The sequence below is a fragment of the Ochotona princeps genome, chromosome 24 (genome assembly GCF_030435755.1).
Source record: "Ochotona princeps isolate mOchPri1 chromosome 24, mOchPri1.hap1, whole genome shotgun sequence".
Classification (NCBI taxonomy): Eukaryota; Metazoa; Chordata; class Mammalia; order Lagomorpha; family Ochotonidae; genus Ochotona; species Ochotona princeps.
The window spans coordinates 19,574,562-19,599,365 of NC_080855.1; the positions used below are offsets into that span (position 1 = coordinate 19,574,562).

General features: G+C 43.8%; 2 protein-coding genes across 7 annotated transcripts in view; one reads left to right on the plus strand and one right to left on the minus strand.

The window, feature by feature from the left end:
- Positions 1-452, minus strand: part of DCUN1D3 (defective in cullin neddylation 1 domain containing 3) — a 34,741-nt gene extending 34,289 nt beyond the window's left edge. For both annotated transcript variants that reach the window (XM_058680361.1, XM_058680364.1), the window contains exon 1: positions 313-452. The gene's annotated coding sequence lies outside the window, so the exon portion shown is untranslated. The remainder of the gene's footprint in view (positions 1-312) is intronic.
- On the plus strand, positions 1-24,804 carry LYRM1 (LYR motif containing 1). Of its 5 annotated transcripts, none has more exons than XM_058680367.1 (5): positions 7,069-7,356; positions 10,732-10,894; positions 17,195-17,353; positions 21,993-22,085; positions 24,287-24,804. In XM_058680367.1, exons 3-5 carry the CDS (start codon positions 17,195-17,197, stop codon positions 24,401-24,403), a joined length of 369 nt encoding a protein of 122 aa, XP_058536350.1. In that variant the 5' UTR covers positions 7,069-7,356; positions 10,732-10,894; the 3' UTR covers positions 24,404-24,804. The 5 variants fall into 5 exon arrangements, with proteins under 5 accessions (XP_058536349.1, XP_004586858.2, XP_058536350.1 ...); XM_058680369.1 differs by lacking the exon at positions 10,732-10,894 and having other exon boundaries at positions 7,125-7,143; positions 7,274-7,356; XM_058680366.1 differs by lacking the exons at positions 7,069-7,356; positions 10,732-10,894 and adding an exon at positions 1-113.

A 24,804-nucleotide genomic window follows, 5' to 3' on the forward strand; every position in this document is an offset into this window, starting at 1 on the left:
CGGTAACCCCGCCGGCCGCCTGCTCCGGGAGGGAGGATGAGAGAGGGGCGGGGAGGGAATGGCTAGAAGATTGCGTCACGACGTTACACGAAAACGTACGAAGCCGTCGCCAAGTAAGGGCAAGGCCGTAGCAACGGGGAGGGAGAGGTAGGAGGAGCTGGGCTGGACCATTTTTGGGGACTGGAATGAGGTGGGAAGAGTTACGGAAGGGGTTAGGGGAACATAGAGGAAGGATGAGTTTTCTATATTGTTGAGTGAGACCCAGAATGGGGTAGGATTTGAGGTTTGGGGAGACTCTAGACTACCTCTGACCTGGCACTCATGCTCCCAGAGAAGTCCGCCGGTGGTTTAGTCCGGCCTGGCTTACCGGACCTGCCCAAGCTCGTTCGGCCGCGGCTCAGCAAGGTTCTTGGTACCGCCTCCTCTCAGCCCGCCGGAGGCTGCCGCGCTTCTGTGGGTGGGGGAAGGCAGAACTGACGCAGAGTGAGTGCAAGGGATGGAGACGCGGACTCCTGGCGCGGGAGACTGGGGGAGGGGGTGGCGCCCCAAGGAGCAGGGATGGGGTGGGGGTGCGGCGTTGCTAGGAGACGCGCTTGTGTGACCCCCCCCCCGCCTCGCTAGGGCGGCTCGGTGTCCACGCCACTGGTCTCTGGGGAGCTGCCTCAGGAAAGTGTCCCGCGCGTCCCAGAAAAGGGAAACCTGGTTTGGAGCCACTCTCTGAGGCTTTTGTAGATTTTTGGGGGGGTTGGGGGGACGGGAATTCACAAGTGTAAATGGGACGCGGTAGGGAATCATTCCAAGGACCTAGGGGCGTCTGTCAAGGGAAGCCAGACTCAAAGGAGACCCCGTTAGGAAAGTGGACACTTTGTTGGACAGTGAGCCAGCTTCTCAGCTCCTTCGATGGACACATTTGAGAACAGGAATGAAGCATGCGCCTCTCGTTGTCGTGCGGGAGAGTTCGCAAGTGGATGATAAAGGTGTCAGCCAGTGAGAAATGCCTCCAGGACCAGAGGAAGTGATGAACTGTGGGGTCTGAAGGCCGCTCTGAATAGAAGAAAGCTGTTGTTGAGAGGAGGCCACCAATGCAGGGAATGATCTTTGTGGATGGAGAATAGAGCCAGTGGGAGGGATTTTAAGGTAGACTGTGAGGCGGCCAGGTGGCTGAAGCAGAAAGACAGGTCATAGAGCCCTGTGATGAAGTTGGGGGAGTGGCGATGGAGCAGAAATTGTATTTTTGCCCAAGGCAAGGGCTTGGCTGTTGTGATGCTGAAGGTTTTTGTTTGTTCGTTTGTTTGTTTGTTTTTTGTTTTTAACCTTATCCGAGGTAGGTTTTCAGAAATTACCCAGCCTTCTGGATGGAGCAGGAAGGAAGTTGTCAGGCCTGTTTAGATGGTATTGCACAAGGAAGGCCAAGGGAGAGGTGACAGTAGTATGGAAAAGGGTCCCCAAGGTGTGGACATGGAGGGAATAAGGTTCAGAAAAAATTCTGGAGGTAGAGCTCGCAGGACTTCATTGCTTAGTTGGATGTATGTTTAAGAGGAGGAGGAGAAACGAGGATGACTTCCTGAGGGAATGCAGTTTGGAAATGAACAACCGGCGTTGTCTTTCAAGCATCCTGAGTTTGGTAAACGTCTTAACAAGCCAGGTGAAGATGTCAGGTTGGATATGCAGAACAAGGGAAAGTTCATAGTACCCAAGAAGTTTATTTCTAGATGAACTAGGGAGAGGATGATGAAAGAATGTCCCCAAGCTCCTTGCAGCATTTAACCTTTGGAATTTTCCCAGCAAGGGAAAGCCAGTAGAGGAGACTTGACACAGCCACAGCATGAAAGATGAAAGGAAAAAGAAGGTACACATACCGCTCCCACCCTCCAACCTGGAATAATGGGGCCCATCTTCAAACTCAGACTCATCCATCTGCTTGCCAGCGTTACTCATTCCTCAGGCTTAGCTCAAATCTCATCTCTCCCTCTTCCCAGCTGCCACTGCTTTTAGACTGTAAATAATTTGTTTCCATTATAGAAAAACCTGATTTTTAAAAAATGCATGTTGATCTCCTCCCTGGACTGTTTTTTTTTTTTAAGATTTATTTATTTTTATTTTAAAGTCAGATATACAGAGAGGAAGAGAGAGAGGAAGATCTCCTGTCCAATGATTCACTCCCCAAGTGACCACAACAGACGGTGCTGTGCAGGTCTGAAGCCAGGAGCCAGGAACTTCTTCCAGGTCTCCCATGCGGGTACAGGATCTCAAGGCTTTGGGTTGGGCTCGACTGCTTTCCCAGGCTACAAGCAGGGAGCTGGATGGGAAATGGAGCTGCTGGGACTAGAACCAGCGCCCATATGGGATACAGGTGCATTCAAGGTGAGGACTTTAGCCGTTAGGCCACCGCACTGGGCCCTGGCCTGTTTGTTTTTGTGTCTGACTCCTAATACAGAGCCTTGCTCACACAGACTAGCATTTGGTTATGGCTGGATAGGAATACTGTTCATAAGCTATCAGTCGCGGAATTTTGACACCTTCTGACAGAGGGGTGTGTCCCTGGCATGCTGCTAATACCACTAGAAATGATCAGTCTCAAAATGATGCGAGGAAGAGTATCAGAAGAAAAATCAGAAGGCCTCTATTTCAATTTTGGACCAGCTGCTCACCAGTAGAATGGCCTTGAAGAAGGCCCCTTTTTTTAAAGAGCTGAAAGGGCTAGATTGGAGGTCACCTACTGGCAAGACATATACTGCCTACAAATTTATTGTGGTAATAGTGGTGTCTCCTATTGGAATGCCAGTTTGAGTCCTGGCTGCTCCACTTCTGATCCAGCTTCCTGCTGAAGTGCCTGGGAAGGCAGTATTTGACAGCCTAAGTGTGTCCCTGCCACTCAACGTAGATCTGCAGAGTTCCTGGCTCCTGGGCTCTGCCTGGCCCAGCCCTGGCTGTTGTGGATATTTTGGGGGTAAAGCAACGGATGGAAGATCTCACTCTGCCATTCAAATAAAGAAATACATCTTAAGAAAAATAGGAATTGAACATTAAATTCCAGATTTTCAGCTTTGCTTGGGAAATCTGATAGCACCAGCATAAGGTTCCTAGAGGTTCTTGCATACCAACAGCTAGAAGATTTGCTTCCCTTTATTTGGCTCATGCCAAGTGTGTCAAAAGTATCTCCTCCCTTCCACTACTTGGCTGATCCCTATGAGCATTTCATTTGCAAATCTTAGGCTATATGACAACAACCAAATGAGACTAAATAAAAATTAAGTTCCTCAGACAAAATAATCATATTCCAAGTGTCAAATAAGTACATTTAGTCAGTAGCTACCCTGTTGGACCAGGTGGACAAAATTATCCTGTCACATTTCTTTTCATCTGCGTTGAGTGAGAAAAACTTGAAGGTGTATTGGTTGCTCATCATAACCCACTTGTAGAAGTGGGAAATTATTGCTCCTACTCTGGAGGAACTTAAGGCTAGTTAAGGAGGTCCAGTCCATTTGTTATTTAATAGGAACCAAGTCCAAGTAAAAAGTGCAATTATCTGTCAGTGGGAGCTAGGATCAGGTGCTGTCAAGTTCCAGCTGTTTCTACCACAACTGAAGTCCTAATTCATTTCCTTGGGAGATTACAACAGCAGGAATTTATTTGAAAGGCATCAAAGGACAGATATCTCCTGTCCACTGGTACACTCCCCAAATGCCTGCAGCATCAAGGGACTGAACCACAGGACACCAGGAGTCTCTCATGGATGGCAGGGCCCCAGCTATTTGAGCCATTGTCTCCTGCCTCACAGTGTATGCATTAGCAGAAAGCTGCAATGGTGGAGTGAGAGGGGTGGGCAGACCTGAGACTCAAACCCAGCCTCGTAGGCCAAGCACCTGGCCCAGAGCAGGATTCATGTTTTCAGTGTTTTGTATTCTCTGTCTTCCCTGATTGCCAGCAGGCTTGAAAATCCTAGCTGGGGAGTTAGAAATAAAAGGTTGAGCTTACAGCACTGGTCTTCCATATCCCACTCCTCCCATCTTTCTCTGCGTCCTACTTCTGGCAGCTGATTTCCAACACATCTGAATAATCCTTGCCTTGACATTGTCTTCTAAAATATGCTGACAGGGAAACGTACACTCCCATTTCATTTGACTAGAAGGACTCGTAACTCGATTTCCATCTAGAACTCCTAATCCTGCAGAGAAAAATAGCTGTATCTATCTATTGTCTTGGTTGCAATAGCCCCTTTGGACTTCCTGTGTACAGGTATCATCTTGTGCTGTTGTCCAGTGCTGGCATCCTATACATTCAGTTTCCAACATATGGGATTTCGTGGCTTTACAACAGGATATACATTCAATGGAAACTGTGCCTGACATTTTGGTGTTTCCCTGGGTTGGCAACTGTGTGAAACAATTCTCCAGGAAGGCTGGGCAGTGGCAGGATCACGTGGGTGAACAACTGATACTCTGCACTGCTGTGGGTTGCCAAGCTAAGCTCTGATGTTCATTAACTTAGGGATTTTAAATACATACTCAGGTTATAATATTTTCAGCCTGCAATGGATTTAGAACTATGATAAACTGAGGAACATCTTTGGGGGAGCATTAGAGTGGGTGTGTGGCATCCTGCTACCTTTTTAGGGATTGTTATTTTAGAAGTCTTTCATACATTGATATTTATTTTTGTTTTTAAAATACCTTTTAAATCTGTTTTTGCAACAGCCTTTTTTTTTCTTGTTTTGGTTATTGTTTTAAAGCTTGTCTATTTAAAAGGCAGAGTGAAAGAGAGAGGGGGAGTGAGAGATTGATTCCATCTGCTTATTCACTCCCCCACTGCATCCAACAGTCAGGGCTGGGTCAGGCTGATTCACTCCCTAAATGCAGGAACAGCTGAGTGAGGCAGGGGCCAGGCTGAAGCCAGAAGCCAGGAACTTCATCCAGGTCTCCTACGTGGGAGGTATGAACCCAAAAGCTTTTACCATCATCTGCTGCCTTCCCAAGGTACTTTAGCAGGGAGCTGCGTGGGAATGGAGTAGCCTTACCCTGAATACTCTGATATGGGATGCAGTGTCCCAACTGACAGCTTAACTCAACTGTGCCACAGTGCCCACTCCCTGACATTTATTTTTGCCCTTTGTTTTGAAAATTTTTTATATTACATGATTTCTTTTTCCTGAGATAAAAGATAAATTTAATGTACCTTCTTCCTGCTCCCCCCATCTCCGCCACACCATTTTTGTCACTTTGCTGTGTAAAAAGATGGTATATTAGAGAATAGTTATGATATGATTCCGCGTACCATATCAAGACATTGTGAGATTTGCAAAATAACATTTAGCCTTACACTTCCACTTTTGGGTTCCAGGGATGTGAGGGGGCAAAGCTGCACTTGAAGCTGATTCAGTTCAATAGGATGATATTGTATAGGATATGGGTGTGCAGCCAAAAGAAGGGACAATAACAGATCTAGGAGGAGGATAAACAAGGTGTAAAAGATAAAGGAGGAAAAATAGGACGGGAAGCCTGTCATGCCTTTTGTGTTGGCACCTGCATTATATTTCCAGTAAGAAGTATGAGCTGTGGTCTGAAGATAAGCGGTGTCTCCAACAGGGTTATTTACTCATACTGAAGAACAATAGCCCTTTACTGTACAGGGATTATTAATGATCAGAGGGAAACAGCTTTAGGAAAATCCATTACTTCCACAGAGTAATAAATTCGCCAACAGGTCACACATTTCTTTTGCCTTCACTGCAGACAAAGCTTAGCATAGATAAAAGAGGCCTCTTTGTTCCGCTTTTATTTCCTCCTATTCAGGTAACTCATGCCTCCCGGGAACTCATGCTACATGTTTTACATGGATTACCTTGTGAATAATCCTTATAACCCTTTGAAAAAGGTTTTACATTTCAAGAAATTGAGGTGTAGAAAGTTTGTACTTTGCCTATTTGTTCCATGGAGTGAAGTCAGGATTCAAACCCAGGTTTGTCCCCCTCAGAGCTCATATGTTCATTCTTTTGAATTGTATCTGGTATTTTTTTAGAAATGTAGGGAGAAAAATTTGAAAACTTTGGGGCAAAGAAAGCCTACATGCTTTGGTATGTTCTTATTTTTTTTTTTTTTAAAGATTTATTTATTTTTATTGCAAAGTCAGATTTACAGAGAGAAGGAGAGACAGATTTTCCATCTGCTGGTTCATTCCCCACGTGGCCACAACGACTAGAGATAAGCCGATCCAAAGCCAGGAGCCAGGAACTTTTTCCAGGTTTCCCATGTGAGGGCAGGGTCCCAAGGCCTTGGACCATCCTCCACAGCTTTCCCTGACCACAAGCAGGGAGCTAGAGGAGAAGCGGAGCAGCTGGGATACAAACCGGTACATTCAAGGCAAGGATGTCTAGCGGCTTAGCTAGACAACTGCACAGGGCCCCATGGTCTGGTATTTTTAAGAGTATCTCAGTTCTCTAGAGATTTTCAAAATGACAAAACCTTTAAGTTTTCCTGAGTTTGTTTTAACCCTAGTGATCAACTGGGTTCAAGTAACTGAACCTTATTCCTAAAAATGATTTTTTAAAAATTGTACTTGAAAGGCAAATTTACAGAGAGAAGGAGAGACAGAGATCTTCCATCTGCTGGTTTACTCCCCAAATTGCCACAACGGCCAGAGCTAAGTCGGTCTGAAACCAGGAGCCTCCTTTGAGTCTCCCACACAGGTGCATGGTCCCAAGGCTTTGGACCATCCTTTGCTGCTTTCCTGGGCCATAAGCAGGGAGCTGAATCAGAAGTGGAGCAGCCAGGACATGAACTGGTACCCATATGGGATATGGCACTTGAAGGTGGAGGATTAGCGTGGTTAGCCGCAGTGCCACCCCCGAAATGATTTTTTTTTTAAATATTAAAGCCCCATTTTTCTATGTTTGAGAGTTTCACAGAAACATTGTAAATCATTTCACTCCAGTGAATCAAACCTAACTGGGATTTAAAGACCTTAAGACTGAGCGTTATATCATAACTGTGTAAGGTTAAACTGCCCTGGATAGGAATAAGTCTCTCCTCATCCCCTAAATAACAGTTCTTTTTCTTTTTTTTTGTCGAGGTTTCAGTTCTTTTTCCTGCTACCCTCTGCTTTTGAAAACCTCATTGGGAGGGCTAACTAATATTTTAAATTGCTGTGAGTATTCAATTGGGAAACCTAATCCAAACACTACCATGGATTTTTGAGGAAGAGAATGGACAGTTCTGGGGACCATTCTTGGTGAATTTATTCTCAGATCTTTTTCATGCTGCAACTACATGCTCAGCCTGGAAGTAAAGTGACTTTAGACACAGTTCCAGCCTTTCCCATCATCCTGTATCACATACCTCAGTGAGAAAAGAAAGGTAAGTCAAATTCCTATAAGGTAGGATGAATGTTAAGATAGGCGTGTACACAGGCCTGCAGTGTACTTAGCAGGAACACTGATCTAGTCTCCGAGTGAAAGGGGCACCCCTGCAGGTAAAGGAAACCGGAGAACGAGAAGCAGCAGATAGGCAGAGAGAGGTCATCTTGGTTATGTGAACTGGACCTTCCTATGACAATAAAGGAATCCCAGATCAAAGGATGTAGGGCAGCAGGGACATAGGATATGTCACTGTTAGTGGACAATGACTGGTTCTGTTTGGGTTGATTTACAGTGGTCTGCACAGTCTCCAAAAGAATCAGAAAGCACCTGGCAGAGAAAGTTGACTATACTGAAGTCATTACTTATGATGAAAAAAATGCTTAGAGTTAGATCTTTCTTGAAAGAATGGAAGTCTTTACAATCACTTATAGCTTGAAAATCAGCTTACTGCCTTTGCCTTTTTTGTCTGTTCTCTTGTTTGTACTGCAACACTTCCAGCAGTAGGCAAAGCCCCATGAGAAGCCAACATTAGGAATTTTGGCATTCCTGAGACCAGAGTCATACTTCTATAAATTTCATCTGGGGAGAGGGAATTTTTATCTCTACTCAAACTTCTAGGAGTTCATCCTAAGATGTCTCTCCAGAGGTGGGAGGAAATTGTTCCAAAGGTGGGAGAAAGGAGGCAGGGCTGAGGCCCTTGTTACTGGTAGATAAAGGCTTCCTCCAGAAGTTGGTCTGGATACGTGGAGTACCTGGGTATGTAGAGTAGGTTCCCAGAGCCTTCTAGAACCTCTCACTGTATCTTAGCAGTGAGTGAAAGGGAGAGTGGATACTGGATCATTTCTTTCAAACTGATCCCAAAATAAAAACAAGGGAAATCTTGTGGCAAGACAAGTAGACAGTCATCTAGCCTTTTGAGCTCTTGGTTACAACTCTTCTGTCAATTCGTTAAGTGGTGTTAGGCAAGATTTCTATTTTCTTCATCTGTAAGAGACATGGAATCTGGAGCCAGTGCAGTGACTCAACAAAGCTAATCCTTCACCTGCAAGCACCACATCCCATATAGGTACCATTTCGTGTCCTGGCTGCTCCACTTCTGATTCAGCTCCCTGCTACGGCCTTGGAAAGCAGAGGATGATAGTCTAAGTCCTTGGGACCCTGCATGTGTGTGGAAGACCCCAAAAAACAAACAAAATAACTACTGGCTCTTGGCTTTGGATTTCAGATGTAGCTGTTGCAGCCATTTGGGGATTGAACCAGCAGATGGAAGATCTTTGTCTCTGTCTCCCTGTCTCTCCTTCTCTCTGTAAATCTGCTTTCCAAATAAAAAAATGAAAAAATATTGGGCCCAGCGCGATGGCCTAGCGGCTAAAGTCCTCACCTTGAACGCACCCGGATCCCATATGGGTGCCGGTTCTAATCCCAGCAGCTCCACTTCCCATCCAGCTCCCTGCTTGTGGCCTGGGAAAGCAGTCGAGTACAGCCCAAAGCTTTGGAACCCTGTACCCGCATGGGAGACCTGGAGGAGGTTCCTGGCTCCTGGCTTCAGATTGGTGCAGCACCGGCCATTGCAGTCACTTGGGGAGTGAATCATTGGACGGGAGATCTTCCTCTCTGTCTCTCCTCCTCTCTGTATATCTGACTTTCCAATAAAAAAATAAATAAATCTTTAAAAAAAATGAATAAATATGAAAACAAAGAGATGGAATCATGAATAGTTATAGTGTTATTTGATACCTAAAACTTTTTTTTTAATATAGGGGCACCATGGCGTTATAGATTAAGCCTCTTCCTGCCATGCCAGCACCCTATGTTGGTGCCAGTTCGAGTCTGGCCTGTACCACTTCTCATCCATCTCCCTAGTAATGTGCCTGGGAAAGCAGCAGAGGATTACCCAAGTGCTCGGGCTCCTGTACCCATGTGGAAAACCTTGAAGAAGCTCTAGACTTTAGACTGGCCCAGCTCTGGTTGTTGGAGCCATTTGGGGAGTGAATGCAGCAAATGGAATATCTGCCTCATTTCTCTCTGGAAGTGTGTGCCTTTCAAATAAAAAGTCTTTAAGAAAAGAAAGAATGAAAGAAAGATATAGGGGTGGGCATTTGGTCTAGTAGTTAAGAAACTAAGATACCTTGTGTCCCATTTAAAATTACCCGAGTTTAGTACCCAGTTCATGACTCCAGTTTAAGGCTAACGCAGAGCCTTGGAAGCAGTGGTGATAGCTTGCATAGTTGATCTCTTACCATCTACCTGGGAAACTTGGATTGGATACCTAGCTGCTGCAACCCCAGCTGCTGTAGTCATTTAGAGAATAAATGAATGAGATCTCCCTCTCTTTGGCTTTCTGATTCTCAAATAAATGATCAGAGGGTAAACTACATTATGTTAACTCCAGTTTACTTAAAAATCTGCCATTGTCTTCTTTTTGCTTATAACATATAAACTCCTTTCCAAAATTTGCCTTCCCAACGTGGGTTAGATTCTGTTGACCTGTGGCCTTTTCCCCAAAGGCTCTTGCTACATTCACATTCATCTTTGAAGCGGATTCCTACCTTGAAGCCATTGTTCTTGCTGTTTCTTCTTTCTACCAATAGGCACTTTCATGGGATTCAGGACTCCACTCAAATGTGCTGACCATCCCATCTTTGCTTATTTGTTCTGTCTCACTGGTTCATTCCTTCAGAATAGGCATCACTATCTGAAATTCTTTAGTGTATCACCCTGCCTCTGCCACTAGAATATAAGTTCTAGCAGGGTAAGGGTCATGGCTGTTTGTGTGTGTGGGGGTTTATTTGTTTGGTTTTTTGGGCAGAGAAATAGAGCTCTTGCATCCATTGGTTTACTCTCCAAATAGCTGTAATAGCTCTGGATGAGCCAAGAATCCAGTCTGGGTCTTCTGAGTGGGGGACAGGGACCCAGCTACTTGATCCATCATCTGCTGACTCCAAAGGTGCACCTTAGCAGGAAGTTAGAATTAGGAGCTGAGCTGGGATTTGAAACCAGACCCTCTGATGTGGGATGCAATGTCCCCAAGCAACATCTCAAGTGCTATGTTAAATACCCAGCCTGATGCCTGTTTATCACTCTGTATCATAGTAGGTAACCAGTAAATGTTGAGTGAATGAATGACTGGCTCCCTAGGAGGGAAGTGGAAGGCCTGCAGAGTGGTTGCAGTGTAAGGAACTCCTACCCAGATTTCTCAGAAATTCTATGACGTCAGCTCCCTTTTGTTCAGAAGGGATAAGGTTGCTGTGGGGGATAGAAGAGCAGAGCAGTCCAGCCCAAGGCACAGCCTCCTTAAAGACTTGTAGGATAACAGCAGGTTATTTTAATCCATATCAAGGTACCAGAAGAAATCCCTCTTTTGCTGTTTGTCACAGGAAGGAGAAAGAAACCTTTACCTCCCTCTGTCACACTGGCTCAGCCGTTTCAAGAAATCAGCATTTGAGACTGAGCAGACTACTTAGTGATGAAAAGCATGGGCTCTGACTATACACGGTCTGGGACTGAATCCTGGCCCTGCCTATTCTTCTGTGACCTCAGGCAAGTTACTTAGTCTCTCTTTGCTTCAGGTTCCTCTCTTGTAAAATGGAGGTGACAACAGCATCTACCTTATAGAATTGTCTTGATGATTGTGGGAATTAACATGTATATATATTAACATATATATATATATATATATACTAAAGCAAAAACAGTTATTATTACTACTACTATAATTATCAAGATACCTATCTTGTCCTCTGGGAGTTCAGAGAGTTCAGGAAGAAAAAGACATATCATAAAATAACTACAAAAGAGCAATAGCTGATTGTGTTAGGAACCGGGGAAAAGGTGCTCCAGAAAAGTTTGATAGTAGGTGGATGTCTGGTAGAACTCGGTGGCAGCAGAAAAGAGGCACCGTCCATGGATGGCTCAGCCAAGACAAACAAGCATGCTATAGCAGGTGCCTAAGGCCGGCAGCTTCCAAACTTGTTGTTGAGTCCACATCACAATTTTTGCTGTTAGTTAAACACACACACACACACACACAAATTTATTTTAAAGGCAGATCATCAGATAAAGAAACACACAAAGAAAGTGATCTTGCATCTGTTGGCTTACGTTCCAAATGGCCAGGACTTAGTTGGCTGAAGTCAGGAGTCATGAACTCCATCTGTTCTCCTACATGGGTGGCAGAGACCAAACACTTGTTGCCTTCTGAACCACATTAACAGGAAGCTGAAATGGAAGCAGAGTAGCAGGGACTCCAAAGGGCACTCCAGTATGTGATACTCCAGTATCACAGCAGCTTAACCCAATGCGCCACCATGCCCTATTATTTTGTTTTGTTACACATTTATTTATTTGTGTCAAAGACACACAGAGATCTTCCATCTGTTGTTTCACTTCCCCAAATGCTCACAACAGCCAGGGCAGGGTCAAATCAAAGCCAGCATCTAGAAGTTCCATTTGGGTCTCCCACAGGTGTGACAAGAACTCCAGTACTTCGGCCATCATTCACTGCCTCCTGAGAACATGAGCAAGCAGCTGGATCCAAAGCAGAGGCAGGACTTGGTCTCAGCAGGTCTCTCTAGTATTGGCTTGACTGAACTGCACAACAACACCTGTGCTATTTACCTCTGTTTTATACCAGCTTGCCATTTTTTAAAACGTTAATTTTGTAGAAGCTGTATTTTAGACCATCTAAATTGCTCTAAATCATGAGTTTGATGGGTTATTCTAATAAACATTGAAATAATCAGTTACTAATATATCCAAATATGTGTCCCCACGCAAACTTTCGGACACTTGTGTTAGAGGAAACTTGTCCCAACTATGGCAATAAACCAAAACTCACAAGCAGCAACACATACAGGCCTGCACAGAACATGGTCAGCACTTGATGGTGCATGTCATCCTAGTACTTTGGTTGTACGTGATTGTAGGCTTCAGAAAAGAGGCCAGTTTGTAGCTTTTCAGTCTTTCCAGTCTTTTGCTTTTTTTTTTTAGTGCTGTGTGTCTATACAAATTACTGAGCTGATCTGAAGCAGGAGCCAGGAGTTTCTTTCTGAGTCTCCCATGCAGGTGCAGGGTCCCAAGGCCTTGGGACACCCTGTACTGCTTTCCCAGGCCACAAGCAGGGAGCTGGATGGGAAGCAGGGCTGCCGGGACACAAACCAGGCCCATATGGGATCTTGGCACATGCAAGGTGAAGTCGTTAGCCACTAAGCTACCACACCGGGCCCTCTGCTCAGTTTTTGCTCATTTTGGAATTGGGGTTGGAGTTGGGGTTGGGGTGGTCAGGGAGATGAAAAAGAGTAAAGAATCCCAAGAATTGTCACAATGAGAGTAGAGGCTATAGAACTTGAACTGTGACTATTATTCCTTGAAAACAGACTTCATAGCTGATTGAGACTGCCCTTCAAAGTGATCCTCTAAATAAATGAATACTTTCTGATGTTATTGTGAAACTCTGAGCAGACCAGGAGCTCTACCTGGGATACTAGTGAAGAAGGACACAGCTCCCTCCTCAGTCTCAGGCTCATTGTAAGAAGTAATTCACAGTGGAATAAATGTTGGTTTCAAGCCATTAAATCCATGGAAAGAACACTCTTTGGGAACAAGCCGTTTTTCTAAATGAGTTGCTTTCTAAGAGCAAAGACTACATAGATCTGTACCGTGAAAGAGAGCAAGAATAAGAGGGCTCTTTAAGTTCTGTATGACGGATTTTGTTTCTAGAATCACAACCTTTCTTTAGCACGAGATATTTTTGTTATGCACCTTTCTAGGTGCTGAGAATTGAGCAATAAATAAGATCAATGTAGTTACTGACCCTGTAAGGATTAGCTTCTACTGGAGGAAGACAAACATCACAAACCATTACCTCAGTGATGAGGACTACAAAGAAATACCAAGAGCCGTGGGAAGGTGACTCAGCAGAGAGACCTGACCCAGTGTGGGTGGCTGGAAGGCAGGGGGAGCCGCAGAATCTCTTCTAAGACATCCTGGTTTACTCTGGGGAGCCTCAAGATGAGTAACAGTTGGTCGGGTAAAAGGGAAGGGTCAGGAGAGAGTCTGCTAGAAAGGGAACCTAATGGGTCTGTGTCCCCAATGTAAGGAAGAAACCAGTTCACTAAAACCTTTCCCTTCCCTTCTCCTCTCCTCCCCTTTCCTTACTTTCTTGCCTTTTCTCAAGACTTAGAAGGAAGTGGCAGGTCAGACTTATTCATAGTGCACAGTGAGGCCTGTGTTTTGGCACAGCACGTTAACCTGCAGCCTGCAATGCCACCAGTCCATATGAATGAGTCCGGGCTGTTTCACTTCCGATCCAGCTACTTCATCTGGAAAGCAATAGAAGATGACCCGCATGCTTGGGCCCCTGCCACCCACGTGGAAGATGGAGTTACATATGCCTGGTTTTGGCCTGGTCCAGCCCCAACTGATGCGATCATTTGGCGAGGGAAGATGGACGATGCCTTGCCCACTTGCTCTCTGTCTCTGTAATTCTACTTTAAAAAAGGGGGGGGGGCATGAAAGGAACATACACACTGGATAGATAGAGTTTTACATCCTTTTTTCTGCTTTGGAACTTGGATTTTTTCTGGGCCACCTGATGTTGATGAAGAGAGAGACATCGCTTATCTCCCTTTTAAGATTAAACATTAGTTAAAGTGTTTTAAAAATAGTTCTATTAAGTACCAATTGTTAGGACTGTTGATTGCCCTGAGTAAGCTAATTGTGGGGCTGGTGGCTCAGATTATGGTTTATGGTCAGAAGCCATGGGAACCAATAAAAGACAGGCTTTGGAAAAGGCTGACAGTTTCCTCCTCTGGTGTCATGAAGTCAAGGAAGTTCTGTCTGCTCCTGACGGAGGTGAAGCAATCATGACTAGGTGCCACAGACTCTCTTTCCCCTCAGAGGAACTGACTCATGTATTTTCATGCGAAACCATGGAGTTTTAGGAAGAGCCAGCAACTCAGAAACCTGTTTCCTTACCAGGAAAAATGTCATCATCTCATCTGTGTTTTTATTATGCGTGATGTTCTCTCTTGGTTTTTATGAATTCCTTTTAAGTTTTTGTTTTAGTTTTTTTAAAACTCTGTAAAGCATCATGGAGCTTGGGGTTGGTACTGAATGTAACTTTGATCCTTTTTAACCTTAGAATGGAGTGAAAGAGTGCTTTCAATTTTTTCATCAAATAGTTAAGCTTTAGTTCATTTCTCATTGCTCAAGAAAGGTCCCCAGGTTCAGGGCATGTAGGAAGGGCCATTAAGTTCTAAAGAGAAATTCTCGTTGAGTTCCTTGCAGACTTGGGATTTCTAGATAAATTATGCACCCACTTCTGTCAGTCTTTAGCTACCTAAATTCTGATAGGCTCAGGACTATCCTAAAGTATATATGCCTCCCCCAGTGAATAGAAGTGGATCAGGCTCCTTGGTGGCCTGGAGCAGCCTCTTTCCTAATGCATACAAGCCTCTTTGAGTAAAACCCAGAAATCATAAAGTGTCCAAGTCCCAAGGCCTGTTACTTATACTGTTATTTGTCCTTGTCTTTCAAACATGTCTTCTTGTTAAAGTCACTACAATAGTTATTATTCTGGCTAACCAAAATCCTGCAGTAATAGAACATTCCCTTCACCCAGAACCCCTCCCCCGACCCCGTCTTTCTCGAACTTCTTTTACACATAGAAATGTCAAAAAGAAGAGATGTATTAAGTTAAAAAAAAAAAAAAAGAATTGAAGCCATCTAATATCTAGCAACACAATAGACATTTACCTGTAAGGTGTCTTCAAAAGTTCATAAAGGGGTAGATATTTGGCCTACAACTTTAAGATGCCCACATCTCATACCGGAGTGCCTAGGTTCAAGTCCCTGCTTTGCTTCCCTCTGCTAATGTAGACCTGGGAGACAGCAAGTGATATCTGAAGTGTTTGAGGCCCTGCCCCCCATGCAGGAGACATGAACTGCGTTCCTAACTTTGGCCAGAGCCAGGCTGTTGCAGGAATTTGGGAATGAATCAATAGGTGGGGTAGCTCTCTTTCTGCCTCTCAAATAATAACATGTTCTTGGAAATACATACATATTACAAAAATGCACATATACATTTAAAAAATTTTTTTGCACCAAAGTAAGCTTTCAATCCTATTTTTCCCACAAGCCACTGCCCTTTAATACTAGGATGACTTCATGCAGTAGAATGAATTGCAACAGTGAGAATATCTGAATTAGAGATCCGTGTAACAGCATGAATGATTCATGGAAATATGATGAATGTAAAAAAAAGTTGCAGAACTTGTTTTTTGTCTATATATTTAGTAATTTTACATCTAAAGTTTTAAAGCTCGCAAACCAATACTATCTAATGTTAAGTGTAGAGATATACATGACAGGAATACATGAAAATTCAATAGCAGTTGCTTCTGTAAGAAAGAATAATTTGGAAGGGATAACATGGGAGTTTCAATTACATTCATAATTTTTAAAAGTTAAATTTTTTACTTGCAAGACAGAGGCCTTCCTAATTGCCTGAAACAGATGGGGCTGGGCTGAACTGAAACCAGGAGCCTGGAACTCAGGCTGGGTCTCCCATGTGGACTACAGAGACTCAAGCACTTGGGCAGTGTCTTGCTGCATCTCAAGGGAGTGAATTAGCGGGAAGCTGGAATCAGAAACAGAGCCAGAACTTCACTCAAGACACTCCAAAACGGGATGTGGGCATCCCAAGCCGTGGGTCAAATCCTTAGGGTCTATTGAGACTATATAGCTATCATTCTCTATATCTTTTTCTGTCCAAAATGGAATGATAAGAATTATATCTTAAAACAAAACAAAACAAAAATAGCTACCTTTAGGGAATATTCTTAGGTTGGTCCTTATTCTGACAAGTCTTTTGAAATTAAATCGGATGTTTCAGAGTAGAACGCCAGAGAAATCTTTGGTCAGAGATTTTACTATACTCATTGTGCAGCTCTTACTGGACAGCAAAGCAGATCAATGGTTTTGAGAAGTATTTTCAAATATACTGTGATGCATGTACAGAGGGTTCATTCTAATAGCCTGTATGTGGAACTAAAGTAATAGACTTTTTTTTTACTTTGATGATACCTACATTTTCAAATTAATGACTTAGTATTTTCTTAAAGATTTCATAATTTTTAAACATATATATAAAGAAAAAAACAACAAAACTTTTTAAAAATTCATTGTTTTTTGCTTGTTTTTTTTTAAAAATAATTTGAAAGTCCCAATTTCAGAGAAAGAGAGCTAGATCTAAGAGATCTTCCATCTGCTGGTTTAGTATCCAAGTGGCCAGGTTGACCCAGGCAGAAGCCTGGAATTCTATCTGGAACTCCCATGTGCTGCAGGGACCCATGCACTTGAGCCATTGTCTCCTGCTTTCCCAGGCACGTTAGCAGACTGGCATGTTGCAGGCAGTAGCTTAACCCACCCACTTCACCACACTGCCATCCTTAAGATTTCATAGTTTTAAAATATGTATTGTCACTTACTCTTTGGTTGTCGGTATATCTAGTTTTGCTAGGCTCTCATAGCAACAGCTGGTTGGAGCTGAGTAGCAACTATCCCCTTCTTCTGGGAAGACCAGTTTAAAGAATGCTAAAAGACAGTGTTGGGTTTTGACGTGTTTGTAAAATGGCCTTCCATTCTGGGATGATGTAGAGAGAGAGCTGGTGTTTGTACTGCACAGTTCTGGCAGCGCTACCCAACTGATCTGTTCTGAAAGAGCAGTTATTTCTAGACTAATTAAAGATCTTGATTTAAAACTGTACATCTGCCTAGCTGCCTACTATTGAATTGCACTTTGATACAAATTTCCCCTCTTCTATTTTGGTGGGTCTGAAGATGACAACAGCAACACGACAAGAAGTTCTTGGCCTCTACCGCAGCATTTTCAGGGTCGCGAGGAAATGGCAGGCGGCATCAGGGCAGATGGAAGACACCATTAAGGAGAAAGAGTACATACTAAATGAAGCCAGAACACTGTTCCAGAAAAACAAAAATGTAAGTCAGCTTCAGCTGTGGACTACATGGAGGAGGGAGTCTCTTATGGGGTTTATTCATTTATTTTCTGTCCCTCATGGAGATGACTGAGGCAGGAAGCGGCCGCAGGCACAGCGTGCTAGTCTGCCCAGCCGCCAGGAACTCAAGTCTAGCCAATAACGGACTCATCATCCGCAGCAGACCCCACACACCAGGTGACGTTAGGTCAGGCCAAGGACAGTTTTCTGAGGAGAAGCCCTTCCCCAGAACATGCCCACTGCCCGTCTGTCCCCAGCGGGGTGGATACAGTGAAATGCTTTTTTAAATTCATAAACCACTCAAAGCCTCCCAATATAAACCATTCAGAAGGGAGAGAATAGGATTAAGACACAAGGTTCCCTTCATAATTTGGCTTTGAACTCAAGCTGCCTTGGCTAGCAGAATGAGGTTGCCCTTTGGAACCACAGAATTGAGTCAAATAGTCTCCTTGCAGCCGCTAACATAATGGGACTGTACACCCAGACAGCAGGGAGCCAGATATGACCCATCCCAGCAAATCATAAAGTGTTAGCTCTTAGCTCTGCAGCATGGAAAGAGGCTTCCAGCACCTCCCTTCCCCTCAGGCTCCTTCTCACCAATCAGATGGATCCAGTGCTGCCCCTGTTTGCTTCGTGAAACTTCCAAACAACTTATTGTCACTGTGAGCCCTCTCTGACTGCTATTTTATCTGTGGCCCATCGTGGCAGCTGTGAGGGTCCCCTAAAGGTCACCCTATGTGCCAGGCCAGTACCTTACAGTATCAACTCTTACATCTGAAGACACAGCCTTGGCCTCAGAGAGACCACCTGGCGGACCTCACCACAGCAGAACTCACCTTCCTACAAGTCCACCCGCCCTCCCCACATGCCTGCCCATTCCTTTCACAGCTTCTGTTACCACTCTGTCTTTATCTCATTCCTCATCTGCCAAGAATTGGCTCACACGTGCCACACACCAGACCTGGGCCCTGGGGATATAAAGCTAAGACAAAGCCCTTCAAAGACATTTCAGAGTTGAACAGAAGGACACACAGCCTGTCTCAGTAGCCCAATGGCTAAAGTCCCTGCCTTGCATGTACCAGGATCCCATGTGGGTACCAGTTTGTATCCCAGCTGCTCCAGTTCCCATCCAGCTCCCTGCCTGTGGCCTGGGAAAGCAGAAGAGGACAGCCCATAGCCTTGGGACCCTGTCTTAATGTGGGAGACCTGGGAGAGGCTCCTGGCTCCTGGCTTCTGGCTTCAGATTAGCTCAGCTCCGACTGTTGCTGCCACTCAGGGAGTGAACCAGTGGATGGAAAATCTTTCTGTTAATCTGACTTTCCAATTTAAAAAAATCTTCCAATTAAAAAAATGCATTATTTAAAAATATTTAAAAAATCACAGCTGAGACAGTTGCTGCCAAAGAAGCCCTCCTGATGTCTAATACCTTCCCCTTCTCAGGGTCCCTGAAGCCTTCCTGCTTTTTAAGAGTGAACTGCTAAAAGCTGTCTTTCTACGCCACTGACCTTTCTCCAACTCCTCAAGATTCTGCTCTGAGCATGGACCATGCTTGCCAAAGCAGAGTGCATGTACCCCAGGGGGTCCTGGAACAATCCCCCGAAGAACAGAAATAAAATCAAATTGCTCTATTTTTGTATGTCATCCATTAAAAATATTTGTTTATACAGACAGTCCCTGACGTAGAATGGTTTGATATGTAGTTTCTCATTTCTCAGCTTTATGGTGGTGCCTAAGTAATAAGCATAAAATGGATGGTTTGCACCACTGTAGGATAGCAAGTATTCACAGCATGTTCAAGGTAGGCTATCGTAAGCTGTGGGGTGTGGTGCTCAATGCTTCTTTGATTAGTAGTATTTTCTTTTTTGGGGGGGGTTTATTAAATTTATTCATTAATTACATTGTGTTGTAATTACATAGAATCTGGGATTCTCCCCCCACCCTCCCCCCATGGTGGGTTCCTCCACCTTGTTGCATAACCATAGTTCAAGTTCAGTTGAAATCCCCTCTTTGCAAGTATATGCCAAGCATAGAGTCCAACATCTTATAGTCAGTCAAGTCCAACTACTTATTGGGGATTAGTAGTATTTTCAACGTAGCATGGGTTTGTTGGGGAACACAAACCTACCATAAATCAATATAAATACATATATGAGAATTGTAGGCCCAGTACATTTTTATTCAGTAGGTGCCAGAGACCCCAAAGTAGTTACTAACCTTTTTCCTGTCATTTCTTTTAAGATTTACTTTATTTTTATTGCAAAGTCAGATATATAGAGAGGAGGAGAGACAGACAGGAAGATCTTCCGTCTGATGGTTCACTCCCCAAGTGGCTGCAACAGCTGGAGCTGAGCCAATCTGAAGCCAGGAGCCAGGAGCTTCTTCTGGGTCTCCACGTGGGTGCAGGGTCCCAAAGCTTTGGGCCATCCTCAACTGCTTTCCCAGGCCACAAGCAGAGAGCTGGATGGGAAGCGGGGCTGCCAGGATTAGAACTGGCGCCCATATGGGATGCCGGGCATGCAAGGTGAAGATTTTAACCACTATGCTATCGCACCGGGCCCATTCCTGTCATTTCTTGACTAAACCAGGTTGTCAGTCCCTCGAGCACACAGATAATGTCTTACACTTTTTCAGTGTATCATGTGGGACCTGCTTGTCGTTGTCACTAAACTAATAAGCATTGACCACTACTATGATTCACTGATCTTCTCTAAGAAATCTTCCTCAACTTTTACCCACCCCCAACTCCATGGTTGCCACCCATTCTGAATTTCTGTAGCAGTCCGTGGCAGTCACCGCCACACTGGCTGATTATATGTCATTGTGCCTCAGGTGTCAGAGTTGTTCTGATCATGTGTAGAAGCCTTGGTCACTGAAGGCACAGAACCATGGCCTCAGCGCGTCCGGCCTGGTATTGGGGATATCACAGTACATGCCCAGTGAAATTTTGCAACTTACTCACCTGAGTGATTCTCTCAAGTTTTCTATGATTGCAGTCATTTTTCCTTTGTTTCTGCTGAAATTGGCCCAAGGGGTGAGCCATACAAAGGTGTATGTGCCTGCTGGGAACAACAGAAAGAGAAGGTACATGGGTTTTTAATTTTAAATAGTCAACTGGTTTAACATCAGTTAGAAAAAAAAAGTATCAGATCACATGCCTATCAGAGAGTCCATTTAGAGAAAAAATTTTCTATCAGTATGGGTGGTAGCAGAGATGGCACAGTCATGCAGAAAACCTAAGAATGACTGAATTTTGTCTGTTAGCCCTTGTTCAGATGAACACCTGCAAGTCAAGACACTCTGGCACCATAAACCGTATCTATGTGAGGGCCTTCTCTTTTCTCCCCAGTGCCTCCTACAGACATAAGCAGTTTCTTGTAACTTGAGTTGCTCTAAGAGCTTACTAATCCTAAAGTATCTTATGAATTGCTCTGAATCCCAGTGGGCCAAAGGCAACATGGAAATTATTCCCAATGTGGAATGCAGTGCAATAGCTTCTGAGAAGCTCAGGAGTCAGAAAGTTGAACCTTTGCCCCACGGGACTCAGCAGGACTCAACTGTTCCTGGAACTCTTCCCCCATGCTCCAAAAGGTACCCTAGGACAGGAACGCCCTTGGAATTTCCAAGCCACATGAGCCCAAACTACTCTGTGGGTGTCATCTGGTGCTGATGTAATCCTGCCTCTACTTTGAGGCCACATATTAATTCATTTTCCATTCTCAGTAGGCAAGTTTCTCCCCTTCCCCTACTTGGCATTTTTATGTTTCCAAATGAACTCTGATTCCTTTACTTGAATGTGAACCACCATAATTTGACCACTTCGACGTTTCAGGAATCTTTTGTTTCCATTTCTTCCAAGCAGGGCATTTACAGTTTAAAATAAGAAGTAGATCATTCTTCAGTGTTTTCCTCAGGAGGTTTCTGGATAGCACTTGCTGAAACGATTGGCTGCAAGTTTTAATCTGTGGGGAGGCCGTACAAAAGACCCTCATTCTGTGTTGGGAATATAAATTGGTGCAAACTCAAGAGGGCAACTTGGGACTATCTGTGAGAATTAAAAATGCATGAACTTAAAGCCTTTGTAACAGTTCCCTTTTAGATATATTTGCATGAAAGTAAAAAAAAAAATTCAGAGGACTCTATAGCAAAACTGTTTAGAATGGCAAAAGGTTGGAAATAACCTAACTTTCCGTTAATAAGAAATTGGTTAAATTATAATAAAGCCTTTTGTTGGAATTGGGTAGAACTGTCAAAAAGAATGGAAGTAAATCTGTGTATGTGAATTTAATGTTAGTGAATAAGGCTCAGAAGCAAGTTATCATCTATGCAAGAAAAAAATTCTCTCTTTACACGTTACAATATCCTTGGAGGAACAAAAGGGGGACTGGAGACGAGTAGCAGAGAGATTATTATATTAGATCGTTTGGAAATTATTATTTTTTACATGTGCCTGTATTATCTGTTTTAACAATTCTGAAAGTTTAATCTGCAAAAAATTTGAATATAGGATTGTATGTGACAATGTGACTAGTGAATGGAAAAAATATTTAAGAAAATGTATCCTTGTATGTCAAATACAATCAGAAATAGGCCAAAACGCCTCACTTGTTTTCCCCTTGTAATAGCTCACAGACACAGACCTGATTAAGCAATGTATCGATGAATGTACAGCCAGGATTGAAATTGGACTTCATTACCGGATTCCTTACCCAAGGCCGGTAAGTGTGACTCCAGTTAACAGCTGGGGGGTGGGTACTTACTCTGTCAGTCCTGTTATTCCCAAGCATCTCTCCAGGGGGCTCATGGAGAAGCACAGAGGTATGTCATCCTCGTGTGCCACTAACCCGTCATGGAAGAGATGTCAGTGAATGCCTTCTGTCTTCTACTTGTACAGCTTTACCACATACAGAAGGGAAAACCAGCTCCTATTTTGGTAACTTCATCTTTCGACTTTCACATTTTTTAATGAAAATGGTTTTGTTTTCCTTATTATAAAGGCTTTTTATTTCTTCTCAGCCTTTTGGAGTTTCTTGTTAATAAATGCATAAAAGTTCATACATGAAAGGAATCCTCAGAGAGTAAAAACTGTCAGAAATCCACATCCTCTGGAACTTACCGCTAGGCCCATTAGATGGAACTCTGAAATTGCCCATATTCAACTCTGTAACCTCCTAAAGCAGCACTTTTTTAAAAAAATTGCTGCAACATAATAATTTGGCAATATAGCCTTTTATTCTTTTCTATCCTTATGCAGGTCTTTTTTTTTTTTTGACATCTATGAAATTCTGGGCATACTGTTTCATTGTCTACTTACATCATCTCTTTTGGATATTTTTGCACAGTTTAGTCTCAACCTTTTAAAATGGTTACACCACATTCTACTGTTAAGAATGTGCAACTGTATTACAGAAAAACAGAACTAGTAGTATAGAATGTACATGTCGATGCAGGTCTGTCTAGATTAAAGGAGGTGCATTACAAAGCACCGGCTCCGTGATTATGGAGGCTGCAAAGTCCCATGATCCATAAGCTGGAGGCCCAGGAGAACACCAGTGATGGGATTCAGCGCAAGTCCCAAGTTCTGAGAACCTGGGGGAGGCCAGCATGGTGGCAGGAATCCCAGTCCAACGTGAAATATCCCAGCTCAAACAGCAGGCAGGAAGCACATGGGGGAAGTCCTGCTTGCTCCTCCTTTCTGTTCTATTGGGGCTCTTAGCAAATTGAATGGTGCCTATCCACCTCGGAAAGGGCTGACTGCATACTCCACTGAGTCTACTCTCAGTGCTAGTCTCATCCAGGAACACCTTCACAGACACATCCAGAAATAATGTTGAGTGGCACCCATGGCCAGTAGGATAAACGTAACTACCACTGCCATGAGTTTTTAAAAAGATTCCTTAAGCCAGTGCTGTAGTGGAGTGGGTAAAACCACCTGTGGTACTGGCATCCCATATGGACACCAGCTGAGTCTTGGTTGTTCTACTTCCAGTCCAGCTCCACCCAACACAGGATAAGCCCAAGTGCTTTGGCCTCTGCACCCATGTGGAAGACTCAGAAGTGCCTGGCTCTTGGCCAGCTCTAGTTGTTGCAGCCATTTGAGGAGTGAACCAGCAGACAGAGGCTCTATCTTTCCTTCTTTGTAATTGCCTTTCAAATAAATCTTCAAAAAAATTATTTCTTTATATGAAAGAGTTACAGAGAGGAAGAAAAAGAGAGAGCGAGATAGATCTTCCATCATTCCTTCATTCCACAAATGGCAGCAGTGGCCAGGATGGGCCAGGCCAAAGCCAGGAGCAGTGTCTTCTACATGGGTGCAGGGTCCTAAACACTTGGGCCATACACTGCTGCTTTCCCAGGCACATGAACAAGGAGCTAAATTGGAAGTGGAGCAGCTAGTACTCAAACTGGCACATATGGGACACTGTCGTTACATGTGGTGGTTGAACTTGCTGCATCACGATGCCAGCCCCCACAGCCATGACTTAACCTGCTGTCTCTCAGTAGGCATTTAGATTAGACCTAATTTTTACTCCGTGCTGAACATCTTAGTATCTACACATTTCCCCCAAGACTCTTTTCGCTGGAATCCTTTGCTGTGTGCTCTGTGATCATTTTCTATTTTAGGCAGTTAACAAAGAACAAACATTCTGGAACAATGGGCCTAGGTTCAAATTCTGATCCCAACACTGAACTTACAAGTTATTTAGCTTCTCTGAGCCCCCATTTTCTTACATATGAAAAAATGCAATGATTCTTTGTGAGATTAGTATAAGGCTTAATTTGAGCAAAAACCATATAATGACTCAGTATAGTTTTAGCACTTAGCAGACAGCATGGTATCTTCATAAACCCACAGTGAATAATACAAGCTTCTGCAATAAGTATAGCTTTCAATATCATCATCATTCTTGTTATTCAGATTCATCTGCCTCCAATGGGCCTCACCTCACTACGAGGCCGGGGACTTCGAAGCCAGGAGAAACTGAGAAAACTCTCCAAACCAGTATATCTCAAGTCTTATGATGAAGTTTCCTAATTCAGAAGGAAGCTTATTTCTGAGAACGATGAGCCATCTTGATCTTGAATGTAAACCAGATGACAAAACCCATCTTCTTAATCAGGAGCAAAAATTCAAGGATCTTCTTAGGAACCTGTAAGACTGTGTGCTTATACATGCAGAGTGTGTCAGAATCTTGCTGCCTGAGTGGATGACATTAACCTGGAGGCCAGGGGTTTCCTCTCACTGAAATCAGTGTTGGAAATACGACTAAGGCCTGTGGGAGGAAGGATGAAGGTGATGAAGCTTCTCATGGGAACGCCGTTCACCACATGGACCAGCTGATGCAAACTGCTGAAAGTTCTCATGGCTGCTGCAAAACTGTGTCACCCTTGGAATGATTTTAGACATTTTGTTTTCCAAATTAAAGACTGGCTTTT